The 18,637-nt window shown below is 47.7% G+C and overlaps 1 protein-coding gene across 1 annotated transcript in view; it reads right to left on the reverse strand.

Annotated features, from left to right (window-relative positions):
- Positions 1–505: 505 nt before the first annotated feature.
- Positions 506–18,637, reverse strand: part of Plcl2 (phospholipase C like 2) — a 144,780-nt gene continuing 126,648 nt past the window's right edge. Inside the window, exons 5-6 of the mRNA XM_051204188.1 lie at positions 12,345–12,454; positions 506–1,244 (exon numbers count right to left, since the gene is read on the reverse strand). Coding sequence (XP_051060145.1) covers positions 1,065–1,244; positions 12,345–12,454 — 290 coding nt within the window. The 3' untranslated portion in view covers positions 506–1,064. The remainder of the gene's footprint in view (positions 1,245–12,344; positions 12,455–18,637) is intronic.

The following is an 18,637-nucleotide window of genomic DNA, read 5'->3' on the forward strand; positions in this document are numbered from 1 at the left end:
AAACTGTTTTCCAGTGACACTCACACCTAGCCAAGGGCCAATGGAGGCAAGCACTGTTAGACGGCTGGGCGGGCTCTAGCAATGCAATGGCTTCTGAGTGGTGCTGTGAGATGCCACCTATTGCCTAAGTGAATGCCTGAATGGCTGACCAGATGCCAAGGCCTGCTGAGTACTGGAGCTCTTCAAAGGGGGAAGGAGTGTGCTTGTCTCTCAAAGCACAAAACCAAAGGTCAGACTAGAAACTTCGCTGGTACCAGTGTCCTTCCCTATAAAAGAAACAGACTTTCTGTCCATCGGTGGCTCCTCATGGAAATGTGGCCTGCCCCCCACTGTTCCCACTCCTATGCAGATTGCAGACAGCAGGACCCTTGGCTAGGGAGTTTATTGGGATCTGCAGGGGGCAGTGTGGAGCCTCAGTTAAAATGAACAATCTGCCACTTAACCACTGTTTCAAGCTGTCACAAGCAGCCATTTTTAAGGTTAAAGTTGCACTAAAAGCGTGTACTGTTGTTGGAGAAATATCATAAAAGATATCTTTAATGTGAACACTACAACATACAATGAAAAACTTTGTACAAGGTGCCACTTCCATCCGGCTGCCCACGCTGACATGGCCCATTTCAGCCAGGCAGCTCTTCCATTCTGCCACCGAATCCTCGGCAGCCCCAAGACTGGCAAACACACACACACACACAAGTAAGATATGCAGATTAGCCTCTCACCAATAAATACAAACAATGCAATCTACTTCCACCTGAGCAAACTGTTTTCACGTAGGAAAAGGCTGTTTCTTCTGGAACCAGAGAGAGCCAGAAAGAACGCCCTGCTTCACAGTGGGACGCGGGGCGTTTTGTGTAAATACAGCATGTTTGGGCCAGGGATACAATTTCTTGTTCAAGAGTTTATTTGCCTTCACACAGGGGTTCCTGCACACATTTCACAGCTGTAGCAGACTGCAATCAGTATTCCAGTTGTGCTTTGAAATCCCAGGTATTTTCCTCAGTGAGTGCAGCACACTCGGTGACTGGCCCTAGGGTTGCGACTCTACCATGGTAGGGAGGCCCCTAGTCTCCATTTTCATCACTGGCTTTCTCAGGGATGACTTCCAGGCTCCGGCGTGGCTTCTGGGCCTCAGAGTTTTCAGTTCCTGGTTTGTTCAGTCCACAAGAAACAGCTGCATAATGGATCTGCTTCAGATTCTCCAAGGTTTCATTCTTAGCATATTTCAAAAGATCCGCTTGTCCCTAGAACAAAATGAATTAGACAGCATTATTAAACAGCAGGCCACGCTGGACCTGGTGCACAGTCTGGAAACACAGCATCCCGAGTGTGCAAACGGGATATCTGGCTTCGCTGGTACCGCGTCTGCTGTGTTCTGGTTTCCACCCCGCGCTCCACGGGGCCTGCCCTTCAGCTCCTCCCACTTAAAACACGGCCACCTCTCTGGACTGTTTATATTAGACCTTCAGTGACTGCCGGACCACCTGGTTGTTCCTTTTAATGTTTAAAATCATTTTTATTCTGAAATAAACTGCCCTATAGATGTTTATTCTGGTGTGAGAATGTCCCTCCTGGAGGGGGCGGGGCCCCATCCCGGGAAGCGGAGTACGCTATGCAGTGTACTGGTTACCATTCTCACTGCTGTGACAAAAGCTACTCAAGGAAGCACGAGCCCCTTTGGACTCAGCAGTTCGAAGCCACCATCTACCGCCATGGGGGAGCTGTGGCGCATGACAAGCACGTGACAGGAGGTCACGTGGTCAGGAAGCAGCGAGCAGAGCGGAAGTCAGGCTGGACCGTGAGCCTCAAGCCAGCCTTCAGTCATCTCCTCCCCCCATCATCTCCCCCCAAGGCTGCACTCCAGCGGTCACCCAGCTCCAGAACGGTGCCACCAGCTAGGTGTCCTATGGGGGCATTTCACATTTAAACTATAACATACAAAGGACCCAACGGCTGGGGCAGTGTAGGTTGCTCCGTGGTAGCACTAGGCTGCCTGCAGATTTCAGAGAGGACCCTGGTGACACAGGCCTTGTGAGTGCATCGTGCTCCTCTAAGTAACGCCAACAGTCACTGGTTCATCCAATCGCACTCGGAATCATTCATTACCACCCTGTTTACCAGGGTGTGAGAGGATTGCCTCACGAGAAACCATGCAGTGGTACCAAACCACAGAGGCCCACACACAGTAGTGGGCGGCCCCACATGCTTGTCTCCAGACTCCCGGATGGTGACATCTCACGCAGCTGTAGTATAACATCAGAAGCAGGGCATGGCGTCTGTACAGTGTGCCCCTTAGCTGTATGCTACTTTATCCCATGCAGTTAAGACACAGGCCTAGCCCAGTGCTAGCTACAAAGACCTCTCCTAGGCTCCCCCATCCTCCCGACCGCAAACCCTCACCCTGACGCCCACTGCTGTGGGAGCACTGGCCTTTGGAGTGCAGTGCAGTTGGCCGCACAGCAGTCTCACCTTGAAGTCAGGTGGCCTCGCCACCCCCACCCCTGCGTCAATACTGTTATTACCACAGGGTTTTTCTCCTCGATGCAGCACTGGCTACTCTGGGTGTTTACACACAGTTTAGAATGGGCTTGTTGGTATCTGCAGAGTAAATGGCTGGGATTTGGATTGGGACTGTCCTGAATCTACAAGTTGACATCTTGCCAACACTGGGTCACATCTATGATGGCTAATGTTGGTCGTAACTTCACTACATCTGGAAATCAACTAAAACCAGATTCTGGGCACTCCCGTGAGGGATTTTCTTAATCAGATTACTTGAAACAGGAAGACCCACAATAAATCTGGGCCACACCTTCTGGGGGCAGGCCACAGGAAAGGATGGAAGAAGGGAACTTGACTTCCTGCTGGCTTGCCCTCACACTCAATCTACCCTGTTGCTGAGGCGTTCCTTCAGTGACAGGAGAGCTGGGTTCACTGGTATTCTGTCACCGATGGAAGACCAGCGGCTCTCCAGGAACCCTCCCAGATTGGGACTCTGCATTATTCAGTCCTTTTGGATTTCTTTGTCAGCATTCCATAGTTTCCCTCATAAAAGTTTAATATATATTTTTCTAAATGGATAGATACCTAGAGATTTTACTTTTGTGGGTGCTAAGGTAAATAGCAATGCATTCTTCAATTCAAATTCCCTTTCTTTGTTGGTTTATAAGAAATTAAGAAATTTGTGCATGCTGCAACGTTACAAAAAAAGCTAACTTTACAGCCTTACAGTTAGCATCAGTTGTCAGCGTCACACATCTGGGAAGAGGACATGTCTCCATCAGACTGGCTTATGGGCACGTTCGGGGCAGCTTTTCTGATTGCTAATTGAAGTAGCAGGTCCCAAGCTACTGTGGTTTGGGGAGAATGGTGGCCTTCGGGTGTAAAGCAAGCCGAGCAAGCCAGAGGAAGCAAGGCAGGAAGCAGCTATGGGTCTTGCAGCTCCTGCCCTAGCTTCCTGATGACAGGCTGTGACCCGTGAGCTGAAATACAACCTTCTTCTCCCAGGCGGCTTTCAGTCAAGGCATTGCTCATGTGTCTTAGTTACTTTTCTACTTCTGCAATAAAACACCACAAATGAAAGCAACTTGTATTTCATCACCCAGCGAAGTCAGGAGCTGACGCAGAGGCCATGGAGGGATGCTGCTTCCTTTTTGTTCTCCATGGCCTGCCGAGCTTGCTTTCATAGGGTATCCGGGATCACTTGCTCAGGAGTAGAAATGCCCACAGTAAGCTGGGGCCCTCCCACATCAAACACTAATCAAGAAAACGCTTCAAAGCCTCGTAATCTGGCGGGGCATTTCTCACTTCTCTCTTCCCAGATGACTCTAGTTTGTGTCGAGTTGAAATCAAAACTAACCCGGCCCACTGCACCTGCAAAGAGCAACTTGTGCCTTAGCTTTCAAATCAGGTTCTCAGGGCCACCCTCACTCCCAGGCTACACCCTGGTCTACTACCATAGTCCTCTAACCCTAGGACAGGACGTCTTCTTCAGGACAGTCGGAGAGATCCAACCATGACCCATTCATAACAAACCTTCTCTTAGCTGAAAACCCTTTAGTGGCTGCCCAGGTGCTGAGGATCAAAGTCCTTGTCTGTGGCCCTGTGACCTGCCTCCCAGCAGGCATTTTGTCCCCTCGTCCCCTGCCTTGCTCACTTAGCACCACTATTCTAGGCTACTCCACCCAGCAGGTCCTGTCCAAGCGGCCTTCCATGTGCAGACTGAACCAGGGCCCACTACTCACTCCCTGACCTGTCAGGTCCTCCTGACTCAGCAATTTCCCGTTTCAGTAATACTCACCCTGAGAGCTCCTTCCAAAACCAGAACAAAACCTGTCCACAGATCTCCTGTGCTACTTCTCAACACGTACTGCTACCTGACATTACTGTTTTTGGCTCTGTGGGTTTCCTGATGGCTGCTGGATCCTCTTAGCCTAGAACATTACCAGTTACATGGTAAGTGATCAGTAAGTATCTGTTGAGTGAATGTAAAATAAAAATACGCAGTTCTTCTCTACAATATTCTGTTTCGGTTTTGTCTTTCTCCAGTGTCTGGACCTATGATAAGTGACACTTGATTTTTAATGCACATAGGAATAAGAAATCTAGGCTTTGCTGCTCTTTGTTAGCATATATAGAACTACCACATGATGAAAGGAAATTTTAAAAAGAAAAGCCCCCAGAGGCATGGAATAATGTGTAACAACAGGGTTCTTGGTTACCTTTGTTTCCCAAACTTAGGTGGGCCATTATGGCATCTGAAACAGATCAATCAAGTGCCCAATCACTGTCCCTGAGGCAGCACAGGATCCCGGGGGGGGGGGGGGGGCTCACTGTCCCAGTGCTATTCTGTGTGAGTCTGAAATGAAGTCGCAAGCTGAGCTCCCAGTGGGAAAGGACAGGGAGGCGGAAGGAGGTGATGCTTACGAACAGTGAGCACAGAGCAGCGTGCACAGAGCAGCGTGCACAGGCAAGGACTCCAGGACATGGCTGCCACAGACAACAGGTGGCTAGTTTCTTAGGCTTCTGCAAGCTGGCTCTATAGTTCCAGATGAAAAACTCAAACTGCACTCAGTTTCAAAGCCCATTTTGAATTTTGTAACTCACTCTACTTGGTTTTCATCTCAAAAGAACTCCAATACATTTAGGCCAAAACGCTGAAGGTCCTCACTTTGGCACAGAGTCACCTTTAAAGATGCTGCTACAAGAATCCTACCAGACTCCAGTGGTGAACTACAACCAGGTCTTAAACTCTTCAAAAACAGAAATGCAGGAGGATTACCCCAAGATCATCATAGGAAGCCAGCAGTATCTAATACACAAACTAGGGAAAGTCACAATGAAGAAAACCACAGACTGCGTCCCTAGTGAACACAGATACAAAAATCTTCAATAACATACTAGTTAATAATATAGAGGAGATGCCTGCAAACGACAGGGCGTGAGAAACCTTGAAACCTTCTCAGCTTTGCTATGAACTTAAAAATGCAATAGAAAAGTAAAAGACCCTTTAAAAATGTAGGGGCTGTTTAAAGTTTTCTTTACATTTTTATAAAAGGTTTATTTTTATGTGTTATGTATTTGTGTGCCATGTCTGTGCAGTGCCTGAGGAGGCGAGAAGGGGGTGTTTGACCACCTGAACTGAAATTACAGATGTTTGTGAGCTGCTATGTGGGTGCTAAGACTCAAAATCAGGTCTCCCGGAAGAGTGCTCAGTGCTGAGCAACTGCTCTAGCCCTTAGGACTTTTCTTTCAGAAACTGCTCAGAAGGGCTTTGGACTGGAAGTCTGAAACCACAAAGCCTCTGTTGTGTCAGAGACAAAACAGCAAAGCCTTCTGGGAACACTAGCCACCGTTTACTGAATGAATGCCTGTGTCAGCCTTGTAGAGGACATGTCTCATGTCCGTGGAGACTCTGCTGCTCCTATCTCATAGCAAAGAGGCTGAACTCAGACAAACTGGGTACTTTCGCCAATGCAGAATCTGAACAGCAAATTGCACTGAAATACACTTCGATTTCTATGTGTATCTCATGTTCCTCTCAAGTAAATGTGAGCCCCAGATAAAGGCAGCTGGACCTCACCAACCACTGAGTAAATGAGATAGAATTCCCACCATTCCACTGTATTCAGCATCTTGACACACTTCCCGTGACTTAAACACTGAAGCGGAAATAGAGGCTTCCAGCTCGCGTGCTTGAATGAACGATGAGTGATAAAATGTGGGGAAGCAGGTCATGCCCCCAGGAAACATCACCCCCAGCATCCAGCCATTGTTGGGCACCATGGGATCTAGACTACTGCTTTCTATATTTGCTCCGACTCATGTCCCTGTCACAGACCTGTGGTAAGGTGGGCAGGCTCACCTACTGGCACAGCACAGGCATTTTGGAGACAGGTGGGGAGGACAGTCAGACAGTCAGACAGTCCCACAGCAGAAGTAGCCACGACCTGAACCTAGAGAGCAGATGGGCCAGACCAAGAAGACCGAGGAGAGGAAGGGGAGGGGGAAACTGAGTGGGCCAGGATCAGCTCTGCACCTGAGAGACACTACAGAAGCAGCACACAGGGCCCTTCCCTCACAGTGGGGCTCTCACACCTTCTATGCAATTACTTTCCTTGGGGGGAGGGCACGACACAAACTCACACACATTCTGTGATCACTTCCCTCATGGGGAGGGGCCTCTCTCTCACACACATTCTGTGTGATCACTTCCCTCATGGGGAGGGGCCTCTCTCTCACACACATTCTGTGATCACTTCCCTCATGGGGAGGGGCCTCTCTCTCACACACATTCTGTGTGATCACTTCCCTCATGGGGGGGCATCTCTCTCACACACATTCTGTGTGATCGCTTCCCTCATGGGGAGGGGCCTCTCTCTCACACACATTCTGTGTGATCGCTTCCCTCATGGGGAGGGGCCTCTCTCTCACACACATTCTGTGATCGCTTCCCTCATGGGGAGGGCCCTCTCTCTCTCACACATTCTGTGTGATCGCTTCCCTCATGGGAAGGGGCCTCTCTCTCACACACATTCTGTGTGATCGCTTCCCTCACCTGGGGAGGGCACGACACAAACTCACACACATTCTGTGTGATCGCTTCCCTCATGGGGGGACCTCTCTCTCACACACATTCTGTGTGATCGCTTCCCTCATGGGGAGGGACCTCTCTCTCACACACATTCTGTGTGATCGCTTCCCTCATGGGGGGGACCTCTCTCTCACACACATTCTGTGTGATCACTTCCCTCATGGGGAGGGGCCTCTCTCTCACACACATTCTGTGTGATCACTTCCCTCATGGGGGGGGCCTCTCTCTCTCACACATTCTGTGTGATCGCTTCCCTCATGGGGGGGGCTCTCTCTCACACACATTCTGTGTGATCACTTCCCTCATGGTGGGGACCTCTCTCTCACACACATTTTGTGTGATCACTTCCCTCACCTGGGGAGGGGACCTCTCTCTCACACACATTCTGTGTGATCACTTCCCTCATGGGGAGGGGCCTCTCTCTCACACACATTCTGTGTGATCACTTCCCTCATGGAGAGGGGCCTCTCTCTCACACACATTCTGTGATCACTTCCCTCATGGGGAGGGGCCTCTCTCTCACACACATTCTGTGATCACTTCCCTCATGGGGAGGGGCCTCTCTCTCACACACATTCTGTGATCGCTTCCCTCATGGGGAGGGGCCTCTCTCTCACACACATTCTGTGTGATCACTTCCCTCATGGGGGGACCTCTCTCTCACACACATTCTGTGTGATCACTTCCCTCATGGGGGGACCTCTCTCACACACACATTCTGTGTGATCGCTTCCCTCATGGGGGGGACCTCTCTCTCACACACATTCTGTGTGATCACTTCCCTCATGGAGAGGGGCCTCTCTCTCACACACATTCTGTGTGATCACTTCCCTCATGGAGAGGGGCCTCTCTCTCACACACATTCTGTGATCACTTCCCTCATGGGGAGGGGCCTCTCTCTCACACACATTCTGTGATCACTTCCCTCATGGGGAGGGGCCTCTCTCTCACACACATTCTGTGATCGCTTCCCTCATGGGGAGGGGCCTCTCTCTCACACACATTCTGTGTGATCACTTCCCTCATGGGGGGGACCTCTCTCTCACACACATTCTGTGTGATCACTTCCCTCATGGGGGGACCTCTCTCTCACACACATTCTGTGTGATCGCTTCCCTCATGGGGGGGACCTCTCTCTCATACACATTCTGTGTGATCGCTTCCCTCATGGGGAGGGGCCTCTCTCTCACACACATTCTGTGTGATCGCTTCCCTCATGGGGAGGGGCCTCTCTCTCACACACATTCTGTGTGATCACTTCCCTCATGGGGAGGGGCCTCTCTCTCACACACATTCTGTGATCACACGTTACCTGAGCAATCAATGCATGGCCCTAAGGTCCTTGGGGATGTGCTATGCTTTAAACCAATCAGGAAGAGCAGCCTGCTAAGGATGAACACAGCTGCTTGGTTTTCTGAGCCACTCCACGTTTTTACACACTATTTAAATAGAGAATTAGCTTCCATCAAGTACAGCTTTCCAGAAAAACTGGCAATGTATGACTTCACTGGTAACACAGTAACTGAAACATCTGGAAGGACAGTCTTCAAGTCCCTAAGGTAAGTGCTGTACCTAGGAAGATGGAGAAAGCCCACAGCACACCTAGACACCACCTGGGTCATTGACTTATTTTTGGCAGGTCTGTTGTTCCTAGAGAGTTTCCCTCCCATCCTTGTTTCTGAGGGCAGACAGTGTAGGACATGAGGACCAGCAGGACATTCCATCTGATGGCAGCCTGGGTTATAACCCACTAAGCACACACTATCCAAGCCCCGGCCCACGCCCCTAAGAGAGATGCCAGTCCCACAAGTGAAGCCGACTCCCTGCATCCAGAGTGGGCAAACCCCACACAAAGCAGAGCCTTCTGAGTGGCCCTGGCCAACACCACACAGACCAGGGAAAGGGCCCAGCTAGTGTGTGTGAGTGTGTGAGTGTGTGTGTGAGAGTGTGTGAGTATGAGTGTATATGACTGTGTGTGAGTGTTTCTGTGTGAGTGTGTGTGTATGTGTGTGGGTGTATATTGTGAGTTGTGTGTATGTGTGTGAGTGTGTGTATGAGAGTGTGTGAGTATGAGTGTGTGTGAGTGTGTGAATGTGTGTATGTGTGTGTGGTGAATGTGTGTGAGCGTGTGAGTATGTATGTGTGAGTGTGCATGTGTGAGTGTGTGTATTGTGTGTGTATATGTGTGTGAGCGTGTATGTGTGTGTATATGTGTGGTGAGTGTGTGTATATATGTGTATATTGTGAGTGTGTATGTGTGTGAGTGTGTATGTGTGTGAGTGTGTATGTGTGTGTATGAGTGTGTGTGTATGTGTGCGAGTGTGTATGTGTGTGTATGTGTGTGGTGAGTGTGTGTATATGTGTATATTGTGAGTGTGTGTGTGAGTGTTGTGTATGTGTGTGAGTGTGTATGTGTGTGAGTATGTGTGTGAGTATGTGTATGAGTGTGTGTATGTGTGTGAGTGTGTATGTGTGTGTGGAGTGTGTGTGTGTGTGTGAGGGGGGTACATGTTAAGTCACTAGCTTTCAGGTGGTTTGCTACCCAGCAGTAGGAACCTGCAGCCAGGGAAGGTAGCCATCTTTTGGAGACTGTGGACTGGGGCTGAGGAAGACAATCTGAGGAGCTCTATCCCTGTGGGTCTAGAACTACAAGTTCTAGACTTGTAGCCAGCAAACATCAGGAAGGGCTCGCTTATTCAGAGCTCATGAAGAGCAGTCATGGGAGGCAGAGGAGAGGCCTGGCAATAAGGCAGCAGACACTGTATGAGCAGGAACTAGCTGGCCAGGAAGAATGTAGAGACGCACAGGGCTAAGCTGGCAGAGCAGTGGCCCTAAGGGTCACTAAGGGCCCTAAGGGCTTCTGGTGGCAGGAATGCAGTGTTTTATCAGTTCCCTGAGGTCTCTCATGATCTCATTTAACAGGTTCATAAAGCTGATATAGTTCAGTGGAAGCCTTGACCAAACAAGGGAGGTCCAAATTTAACGATGGCCTCTGTGTTCTGCTTACGGAGAGGAGAGAAGAGTCAGTGACACCGGACCTGTGTAAAGATAGAAAACTAAACACCAAGCACAGTGGCACCACCAGCGGGAAGCGGCTCCGGGGGGTCTGAGAGCAGGGCCGAACACGGCAGCCTGAGATCCAGGGCAGCCGCCGAGCTGGACTGAAGCAGGGGAGGAGGAGGAGGTCCACAAGGACGCAAGTGTGGCTCACTGTAGAGCTCGTCTGTGCTCTCTACCAGCACCCACTCCATACACTGGACAAGGCTCACGGCAAATGCTAGACTTCAGAACGGAGCGACAGTGCTTAGAGAGGCAGCGGCACGGCTTAGATACCGTGAAATTTAAAATCAGATGAAGAGTTCAAACGATGTGTGCACGGGGACAGTCCCAGATCTCTCTCCCTCTCCCTCCCTCTCTCTCTCTCACACACAGACAGACACACAGACACAGCTTAACAAGAAATGTAAGTCACGCCAAGGAAAGCTCAGATGCTCAGAGTAGGGAAATAAGTCTTCCAGGGAGGTCAGCCCTGAAAACACACATGCAAGTGACTATGCAGATTGAGCAGGCTACATTTATGTATTTGGAAATATGTATATATGTATACACACACTCACACACATATGTTTGTAACAATGGAAAGAAGGGGCCATGAATTTGAAAGAGGACAGGGGGAGAAGAGAGAGGGTGTATGATGTAGTTATACTACAATATTAAAAATGAAAGAGATAAAAGAGAGACGCTTTCTCGTAGGGGCTCCCAGTGTGTGTCCACTGCTGCTCTGACACTCACAGGTAATGGCACCTCCTCACCCCTCACCAAGGAGACCTCTCTCCTACAGAGGCCACTACAGAAAAGAGGTTTCAGAGGGAAACAGCAGTAGCAACTGGGCTCGAGGCCATTCCTACGACATTGCAGCAAAGAATCTGGCTGCTCTCTGCCCATGCCCCGAGAAGTTGCCTGAGGCTGAATTAAAAATTATGGAACTAATGTTTTTTGGCAGAAGAAATTTCACGACAAAATAATGTTGGTTCTAAGGCATTGCTATTACTGAAAATGTGTATGCAGGCCTGCAACGACAAAGTGTAAGTAGGTCAGAAAGAAGTAATATGGAGGTGGGGGGAAGGAGGCACTAGGAAGCTTAATGTCACAGCTGAGGGTTGTGGTGGAGAGAGGCTTAGGCCTGCTCTGGGCCGGAATGAAGGGAAGCCTGCCCTCAGTGCAAGACCCACCCAGCTAAATCTCCAGCTAAGAAAGCCTCGTCAACCTCTGCTCTTGGAAAGCAACCGAATACAAGCGCGTCTGTTGACGAGATTCAAGGGGAAGGGCCCACCCGAGCGGACGGACAGACTTGGCACAGCCGTCCAAACGGTGCTGGGTTTAGAGGGGTAAAGGGTACAGGAGTGGAGATGCTGAGCAGTCTTCTCCAGGTTCAGAGAGCCTCTCGGGCCCCTGAGCGCAAGAGGACCCGAGAGGCCCTCACATAGAGCTGTGAGAGGGAACGTGGGACACAGTGGAGGCCACAGGTGCTGGGAATGACAGAGCTGTGTGCCACCAACAGGTACACATGGGCACGGTCAGCCCAAGCAAAGCTGGAGGGGCCGAGCCATCCACACCCATGTCCCTGGGAGAGGACATGGGTCTTGGCATTTCACCTGCCAAGTCTTGCCTTGGTTCGGTATTTCCTCCCTTTGTCCCCATTCCTCCGGTTTGAAATGGTAGTGTATATTCTGCACCATTATATGTATGTTGGGTGTATGTAATCTTGTATTTTATTTTACAGGGGGATCTCAAGTAGAGACTGTCTTTGAATCTCAGAAGAGGCTGTGGACTATGAAAGGTTATGGGGCTGTCTGAAGGTAGACTAAATCCAGTTTGCACTGTGATATGGCCATGGGCCTATGGGAAGCAAGAACTGGAATGTTGTGGCTTAAATGACAAATGTCCACCATAGGCTGATACATCATGGCCACTTGGTCCCCACTGGTGGCGCTGTCTGGGAGCTTTAGCAGGCCTGGCCTGGCTGTGTCACTGGGAGTGACTTTTGACGTTTTACAGCCTTCCAGACTGCTCTCTGTTTCCTATTTGTAGTGAGAATATAAGCTCCCAGCCTCTGGCTCTGGCCACCATGCCTGCTTATGACCGTGTGTTCCTGCCATAATGGACTCATCCCTCTGGAACAGTAAGCAAAATAAACTCTGTAAGTTGCCTTGGTCGTGGCATTTTATCGTATCGGTGTCCTCTTCCGTACCTTCAGGATGGTGATATTCCAGGTAAAGCTCTCCACGGCCTTCTGCAGCTTCCGTTCCTTCAGGCCCTCCTTAGTGCCTATGCTGTGCAAGTGTTCATGGAATTCCATGGCTGAAAGAAATCAAACGAATGGAGGTTATCACTTCCCTATCATGTAAGAAGTAATGAGCAGGGAACATGTCTACCAATTCCAAGCTGCACGTGAACAAGTCTATTTGAGAATATGACGAGAGAAAACATGGGAAACTCAACGCATCGAGAGATGGAGAGTGTCTTAGAGGCCAGTGAATGTTCCTCACAGGTCTGCGGGTGGTCATCGCCACCTGCTTATTTTAGACAGAGGCTGCCAACAGCCAGAAAAGGAGCTAAGACAGACACAGGCATCTAGAGTCTCGGGGGTAAACTTCATCTCTACTGAGGACCCAACCCTGGCACAGGAGATGAACTAGACACAAAGACGCACACTTCCCATCGGTAGAGGTCAATACAAGGTTAGACATCAAACCTATAGGGAAGAGGAGATGCTCCTCCAACATTACACTTACTAAAGGAGCTTTTCAAAGCTCACTTAATCAATGACTATTTCCAATCGGCTTTCAAAAGAGTTTCTCTAGAAGGATCTTCATAACAATAAGGGAAGAGTCCTTCCATGTGTAGTCATTATAATGCATAGGTTGTCTTTGCTTATTCCCCTATGGTCAACCATTCTGTCCTGGCTAATGAGACCCTTTCAAAATGCTTCCCACACCGTTCTATACCCAGCTGGCCTTCGATACCTGCCTTCTGAAAAAGTCATTCTTTTCCAGAAAAAGAATTCTAGAAATCCAGAAAAAGACTTCCCAGAGCTAGTTATTTCTCCAAGGATATTTATATTGTGTATGTGTGAGTGTGTACATGTGTATGTGTGTGTTTGTACACATGCATGATCTCACATATACCTCTCTCCCTTATAATAGTCTTGCTACTGAATTTTCATTACATTTTAAATGACATTTTTGTTAATATTATTTTATATTATATCTGTATTTTGATAATATTCACTCCCTAACTCATCCCAGAGTCACCCTCGCCTCCCTCCTCACTCAGTTTTGAGCTCCCCCCCCAACATAATGCTGAATTCAGTTTGTGCCGCCCAACTCCTCCTGGACATGGAGCCTACCCTGGAGTGTATTTGCCACATTAGGGTCACATCATTAAATGACTTTCCCTCTTGCTACAGGCGTCAAATGTCAAGAGCTTCTCAACTAGTGGTGGGGTTTTGTACCGACCTTCCCCACTCCATTCTGGGATTTTGTCTGATTTGAGCTTATGTAAGTCCTGTACATGTTGTCCAAACGACTGTAAGTTCATATGTGCAACATTCCTGCTTTGTCTGGAAAAGTTATTTACCTGATGCTATACATCACATCTGTTCCTACAATCTCTCCACCCTCTCTACCAAAAAGATTGCTGAGCCTTGGGGTAGGGTGTTGTCTTAGTTAGGATTACTATTGCTATGATGAAACACCATGACCAAAAACAACCCGGGGAGAATGGGGTTTGTCTTACACTTCCACATCGTATTCATCACTGAAGGAAGTCAGGGCAGGAACCTGGAGGCAGGAGCTGATGCAGAGGCCATGGAGGGGAGCTGCTCACTGGCTCCCTTCCTATGGGTTGGGCAGTCTGCTTTCATGTTGACCCCAGGACCCCCAGCCCAAGCCAGCTCCACCCACAATGGGCTAGGTCCACCCATTCCAATCACTAACTAAGAAAATGCTCTACGGGCTTGCCTACAGTCCAATCTTATGCAGGCATTTTCTCAATCAAGTCTCCAAAGACTTAGCATGTGTCAAGTAGACATAAAGCTAGGTGATAAACATATGTGTATTTGCTCAGCCCTCACAGTCTCTTATCTGCATATTGATCAACTGAGGGTCTCTATGTTAATCGCCATATACTATAAGAAGAAGTTTCTCTGATAAGGGTTGAGAGATGTACTAAGCCATGGGTATAGCAATGGGTTATTAGGAACAGTTTTAACATTATGTCCATTTAGCAAGATAAAAGTATTGAGTTTTCTCCCAGGTTGGGGCACATCTAGTTACAGGTTCATGGCTCCTTTAACAGTGACACAGGTATGGTTTTCACCTCATAGGGAAAGTGATTGGTTACTCCTGTACCATCCATGCCATTATTATACCAGTGGCCACATCTTGTCCGGCCAGTTGTTGTAGCTTACAAGGGGTCAGAACTGGGTGTGACTGATGATTCTTTGTCTCTTCTGAGAGTGTGCATAGCACCTTCCAGCACCATGAAAGCTGGCCAGTAGTTATGAATCTTCCAGGTAAGTATCAGCTTGATTAACCCATGTTGTAGGAGTGAAGTGTGTGGTGTCTTCAGCACTCCTCAGGTTCCAGAGGATAACTGTGAATAATGGTAATAGTCTGTAATGCTTGGGGATATATGGGACCTCACTGGCTAAAACTAAAAAAGAGGTAACCCATTCCTGCTACTGGGTTTTTACTTGCTAGCCCCGGCTGTAAGGTAAGACCATTTAAACTACACACACACACACACACACACACACGAATGAAGCTTATTGCTATAGTGTGATTCTCATATGGGTTTTTCAAAAGTGCTTTAGTGTTAGTTATCCCTTCCCATATTCCTCCCTCCACCTTGTTCTGCCATTCCTATCCTTTCTTGTTCATTACCCTGTGCACCACGGTTCCTATCTCCTCTCTCTTGAAGGCACAGTTCCCATGCCTCCGTACTAAGTTTCTACCCTCTACAGATAATGCAATACAAAGATGAACCTTTGTCTACAAACTAGACAAAGACATGAGGCACTGGTCTTTCTTTATCAGGGTTACAAGGAGGCATGGCCTTGTTGGATAAGGTGTGTCACTAGGGGTGGGCTTTGAGGTTTCCAAAATCCACTCTAGTCCAGTCAGTTCTCTATGTCTCCTATTTGTGTATCACATGTAAACTTGTAGCTGATGCCCCCAATACCATGGCTGCCTGCCTGATGCTTTACTCCCCATATTGATGACCACAGACTCTAATCCTCCGAAAGTGTAAGCAAGTCTTCAAACACTTTCTTTTATACACTGCCTTATATGGTGTTTCTTCATAGCAATAGAACAATAATTAAGACAAGCAGCTATAAACATTTTTAAAGAGATTCCAGATCTTCGTAAGTTCAAGGACAGTCTAGTCTACAGAGCAAATTCTAGGATAGTTAGGGCTACACAGAGAAACCCTATTTCAAATACCTCACCACCCCCACAAAAAGGAGGGATCTTATCAGTTCTTTGGATTCAAATATAATTAATGTTTCTATATAACTTTTGAAAATTCATGCTTACTGTTCCTTCTTAGGTAAGAAATCTTAATTCCTAACCAGACACTGTGACTGGTAATAATTAAGACTTTTGACCTTAGAGTAGGTCTTACTGAGCATGACCAGTAAGTCCTGTCAAATATGTGACTGCATCATGGACAAAGCATAATTAGGTTCAACTGTTGGCTCACTGCTTGTTTGCTTGTGTCAGTGTCTATGTGCTTTAGTTTTACAAAACATCATTTTCCAAAAATAAATTTACAAAACTTAATCAAAACTTAACGTGATTCCAAGGCTATCAAGGTATATTCAGGTGGGTCTTGCATCTTTCCTGGTCTCCTCTACCTTTCCCCACTCCTCATCTCCCTGTGTGCTTTCTCTGTGCAGACAGAAGCACGTCATAGACTCACAATCTCTCCCTTCTCACAGAGGAGAAGCACAATGCATGTCCCGTTCTGTACCTCATTGATGGGAGATGTCATTCTGTAAATATGTTTCTCGTGTTGGTTGGTGAATAAAGCACTGTTGTCCAATAGAAAAGCAAGATAGGCCGGACTAGGAGACAAGGAGGAGAGAGGAAGAAGTAGGGAGGAGATTCAAGATGGAGGACGGAGAGAGCCGGTCCAGTCCCTCTCTCCAGTAAGATGAGACCACATGGAAACACTTAGATTAATAGCAATGGGTTAATATATAAGGCAAAGCTAGCCAATAAGAAACGCTAGTAACAGGCCAACAGCTTTATATCTAATACAGCATCCCTGTGTGTTATTAGGGGCTGGCACAGCTCTGGGACCAGGCCTGCGGGGAAAACTGATCATAACACCTCATTTTCCTTCCTTTAACACAGGCGCAGCCTCACTCCACAATGGGGCAGACCTCTTGCTCCTGCTTTTAGCAGACTCACAGCCTGAACTGTTGGATGACCAGTACAGTACGAATGTGGTTAGTTCCTACTGACAGATGCTGAGAAAGGTCATGTTTACTATTTACTGTATTTACAGTGATATAAAATTAATATCAAGCTGGTAAGACATTTTCTACTTTGTATTTATTTTATTTTATTTTTATGGTAATGGAGAATAAAGTCAGGGTCTCATGCACAAGAAACAAGCGTCCTAACAATGAGATGTATCACTGGCCCTACTTGAAATTTTATTGTTTACTTATTTTAAAGTGGAATCCATTTTCTTTTACATTCATACACTTACACATTTGTGTGTGTATGTGTTTGTGTTCATGTCTACATGAATCACATGAAGTGCAATGGCTATGGTCAGAGAACAACTTGCCCCAACAAGCAGCAGAACTTGGCAGCTTTAACCATGTGTTCCAGCTTTTGAGTTAAGGATAGAAGAAATACACTATGGGATTTGCCTCTGTGTCTTTGATGTGGGCATGTGTCAGGGGCGAACCTACACGGAACCTTAGAGAGGCCACTGTGTGAAGCTGTGAAGTTAAAGCCTGGGTCAACTTGGAGAGCACAGGATGCTGGAGATGCCAGAGTCACAGGACACCTGCTGAGGAGAGCTGCTAATGGAGTGGAACCAGCCCACGAGGAAGAAGTGTGCAACAGTCAACAGAGCTGAACAAAGTTAGAGATCCGAAGCGTGCTTTGACATCAGACATGGGGATGCAGAGTGTGGAGTTTGCCCAGCTGGTTTTCAGTATTGCTTTGGTCCAGAGTTTCCTTGAGAACCCTTCCTACATTTTTGGAATGGTAATGTATATCCTATGCCATTATATGCCGGAAGTATGTGAGCTGCTTTTTTATTTTGATTCTATAGTTAAGAGATTGCATGAATTTCAGAAGAGACATTGAACTTTATGCTTTTAAATAAGTTTGAGACTATGATAGACTATGGGAACTTTTGAATTTGGACCTAAAGAAAGCCTTTTGGCATTATGATTCGGCTACAAGTCTTTGGGGGACAGGGAGTGGAAGTTGATGGTGTGAGGGAAAACGGCCCCTGGAGGGAATAGCATTAGGAGGAGAGGCCTTGTTAGAGTAAGTATGGTCTTGCTGGAGGAAATCTGTGTGGTTTCCAATGCACAGGCCACTCCCAGTGTCACAGTCCACTTCCTGTTGCCTTTTGGTCAAGATGTAGCCAGTACCATGTCTGCCTGCGTGCCGCCATGCTTCCCATCATGATGATAATGGACTAAAACCTCTGAACTGCAAGCAACCACCTCAATTAAATGTTTTCCTTCATATGAGTTTTTGTGGTTGTGGTATCTTCACAGCAATAGAGACACTAAGACACTTGCAAGCATAGACCCAAATGTGATCTCCAGACCTTTTGTGCACAAAAGCCAGGTGTGATGGTGTGTGCTTGTGATCCTGTATCTGGGTTGTGGAGACAGGGGGATTCCTGGGAGTAGCTGGCAAGCTAGACTTTTCTAATTGATGGGCTCCAGAACAGTAAGTGACAGTTCAAAAAACAAGTGAATGGTGGCTAAGGAACTGCAGGTGACTTCTGTCCTCTAAACTCATATGTGTACATATCTACATGAACATACACACACAGACACACACACATACACGCACACACACAGACACACACATATACACATACACATACCACACACACATACACACACACCACACACACTCACACACACTCTCACACACAAATATACACACACATACACCACACACACACATATACACACACACCACACACTCACTCACATTCACACACATACCACACACACCACACACACACCACACACACACACATATAAACACACATCACACACATTCACTCACACTTACACACACACCACACACACATACACACACTCACACCACACACACATACACATACATATACACACATACACACACTCACACACACCACACACACACTCACACACACATACCACATACACACACACTCACACACACAGCACATACACACACACACGCATACATACACACTCACACACACCACACACACACTCACACACAC

Source organism: Phodopus roborovskii, unplaced genomic scaffold, assembly GCF_943737965.1.
Source record: "Phodopus roborovskii unplaced genomic scaffold, PHOROB, whole genome shotgun sequence".
In the NCBI taxonomy this organism is placed as follows: domain Eukaryota; kingdom Metazoa; phylum Chordata; class Mammalia; order Rodentia; family Cricetidae; genus Phodopus; species Phodopus roborovskii.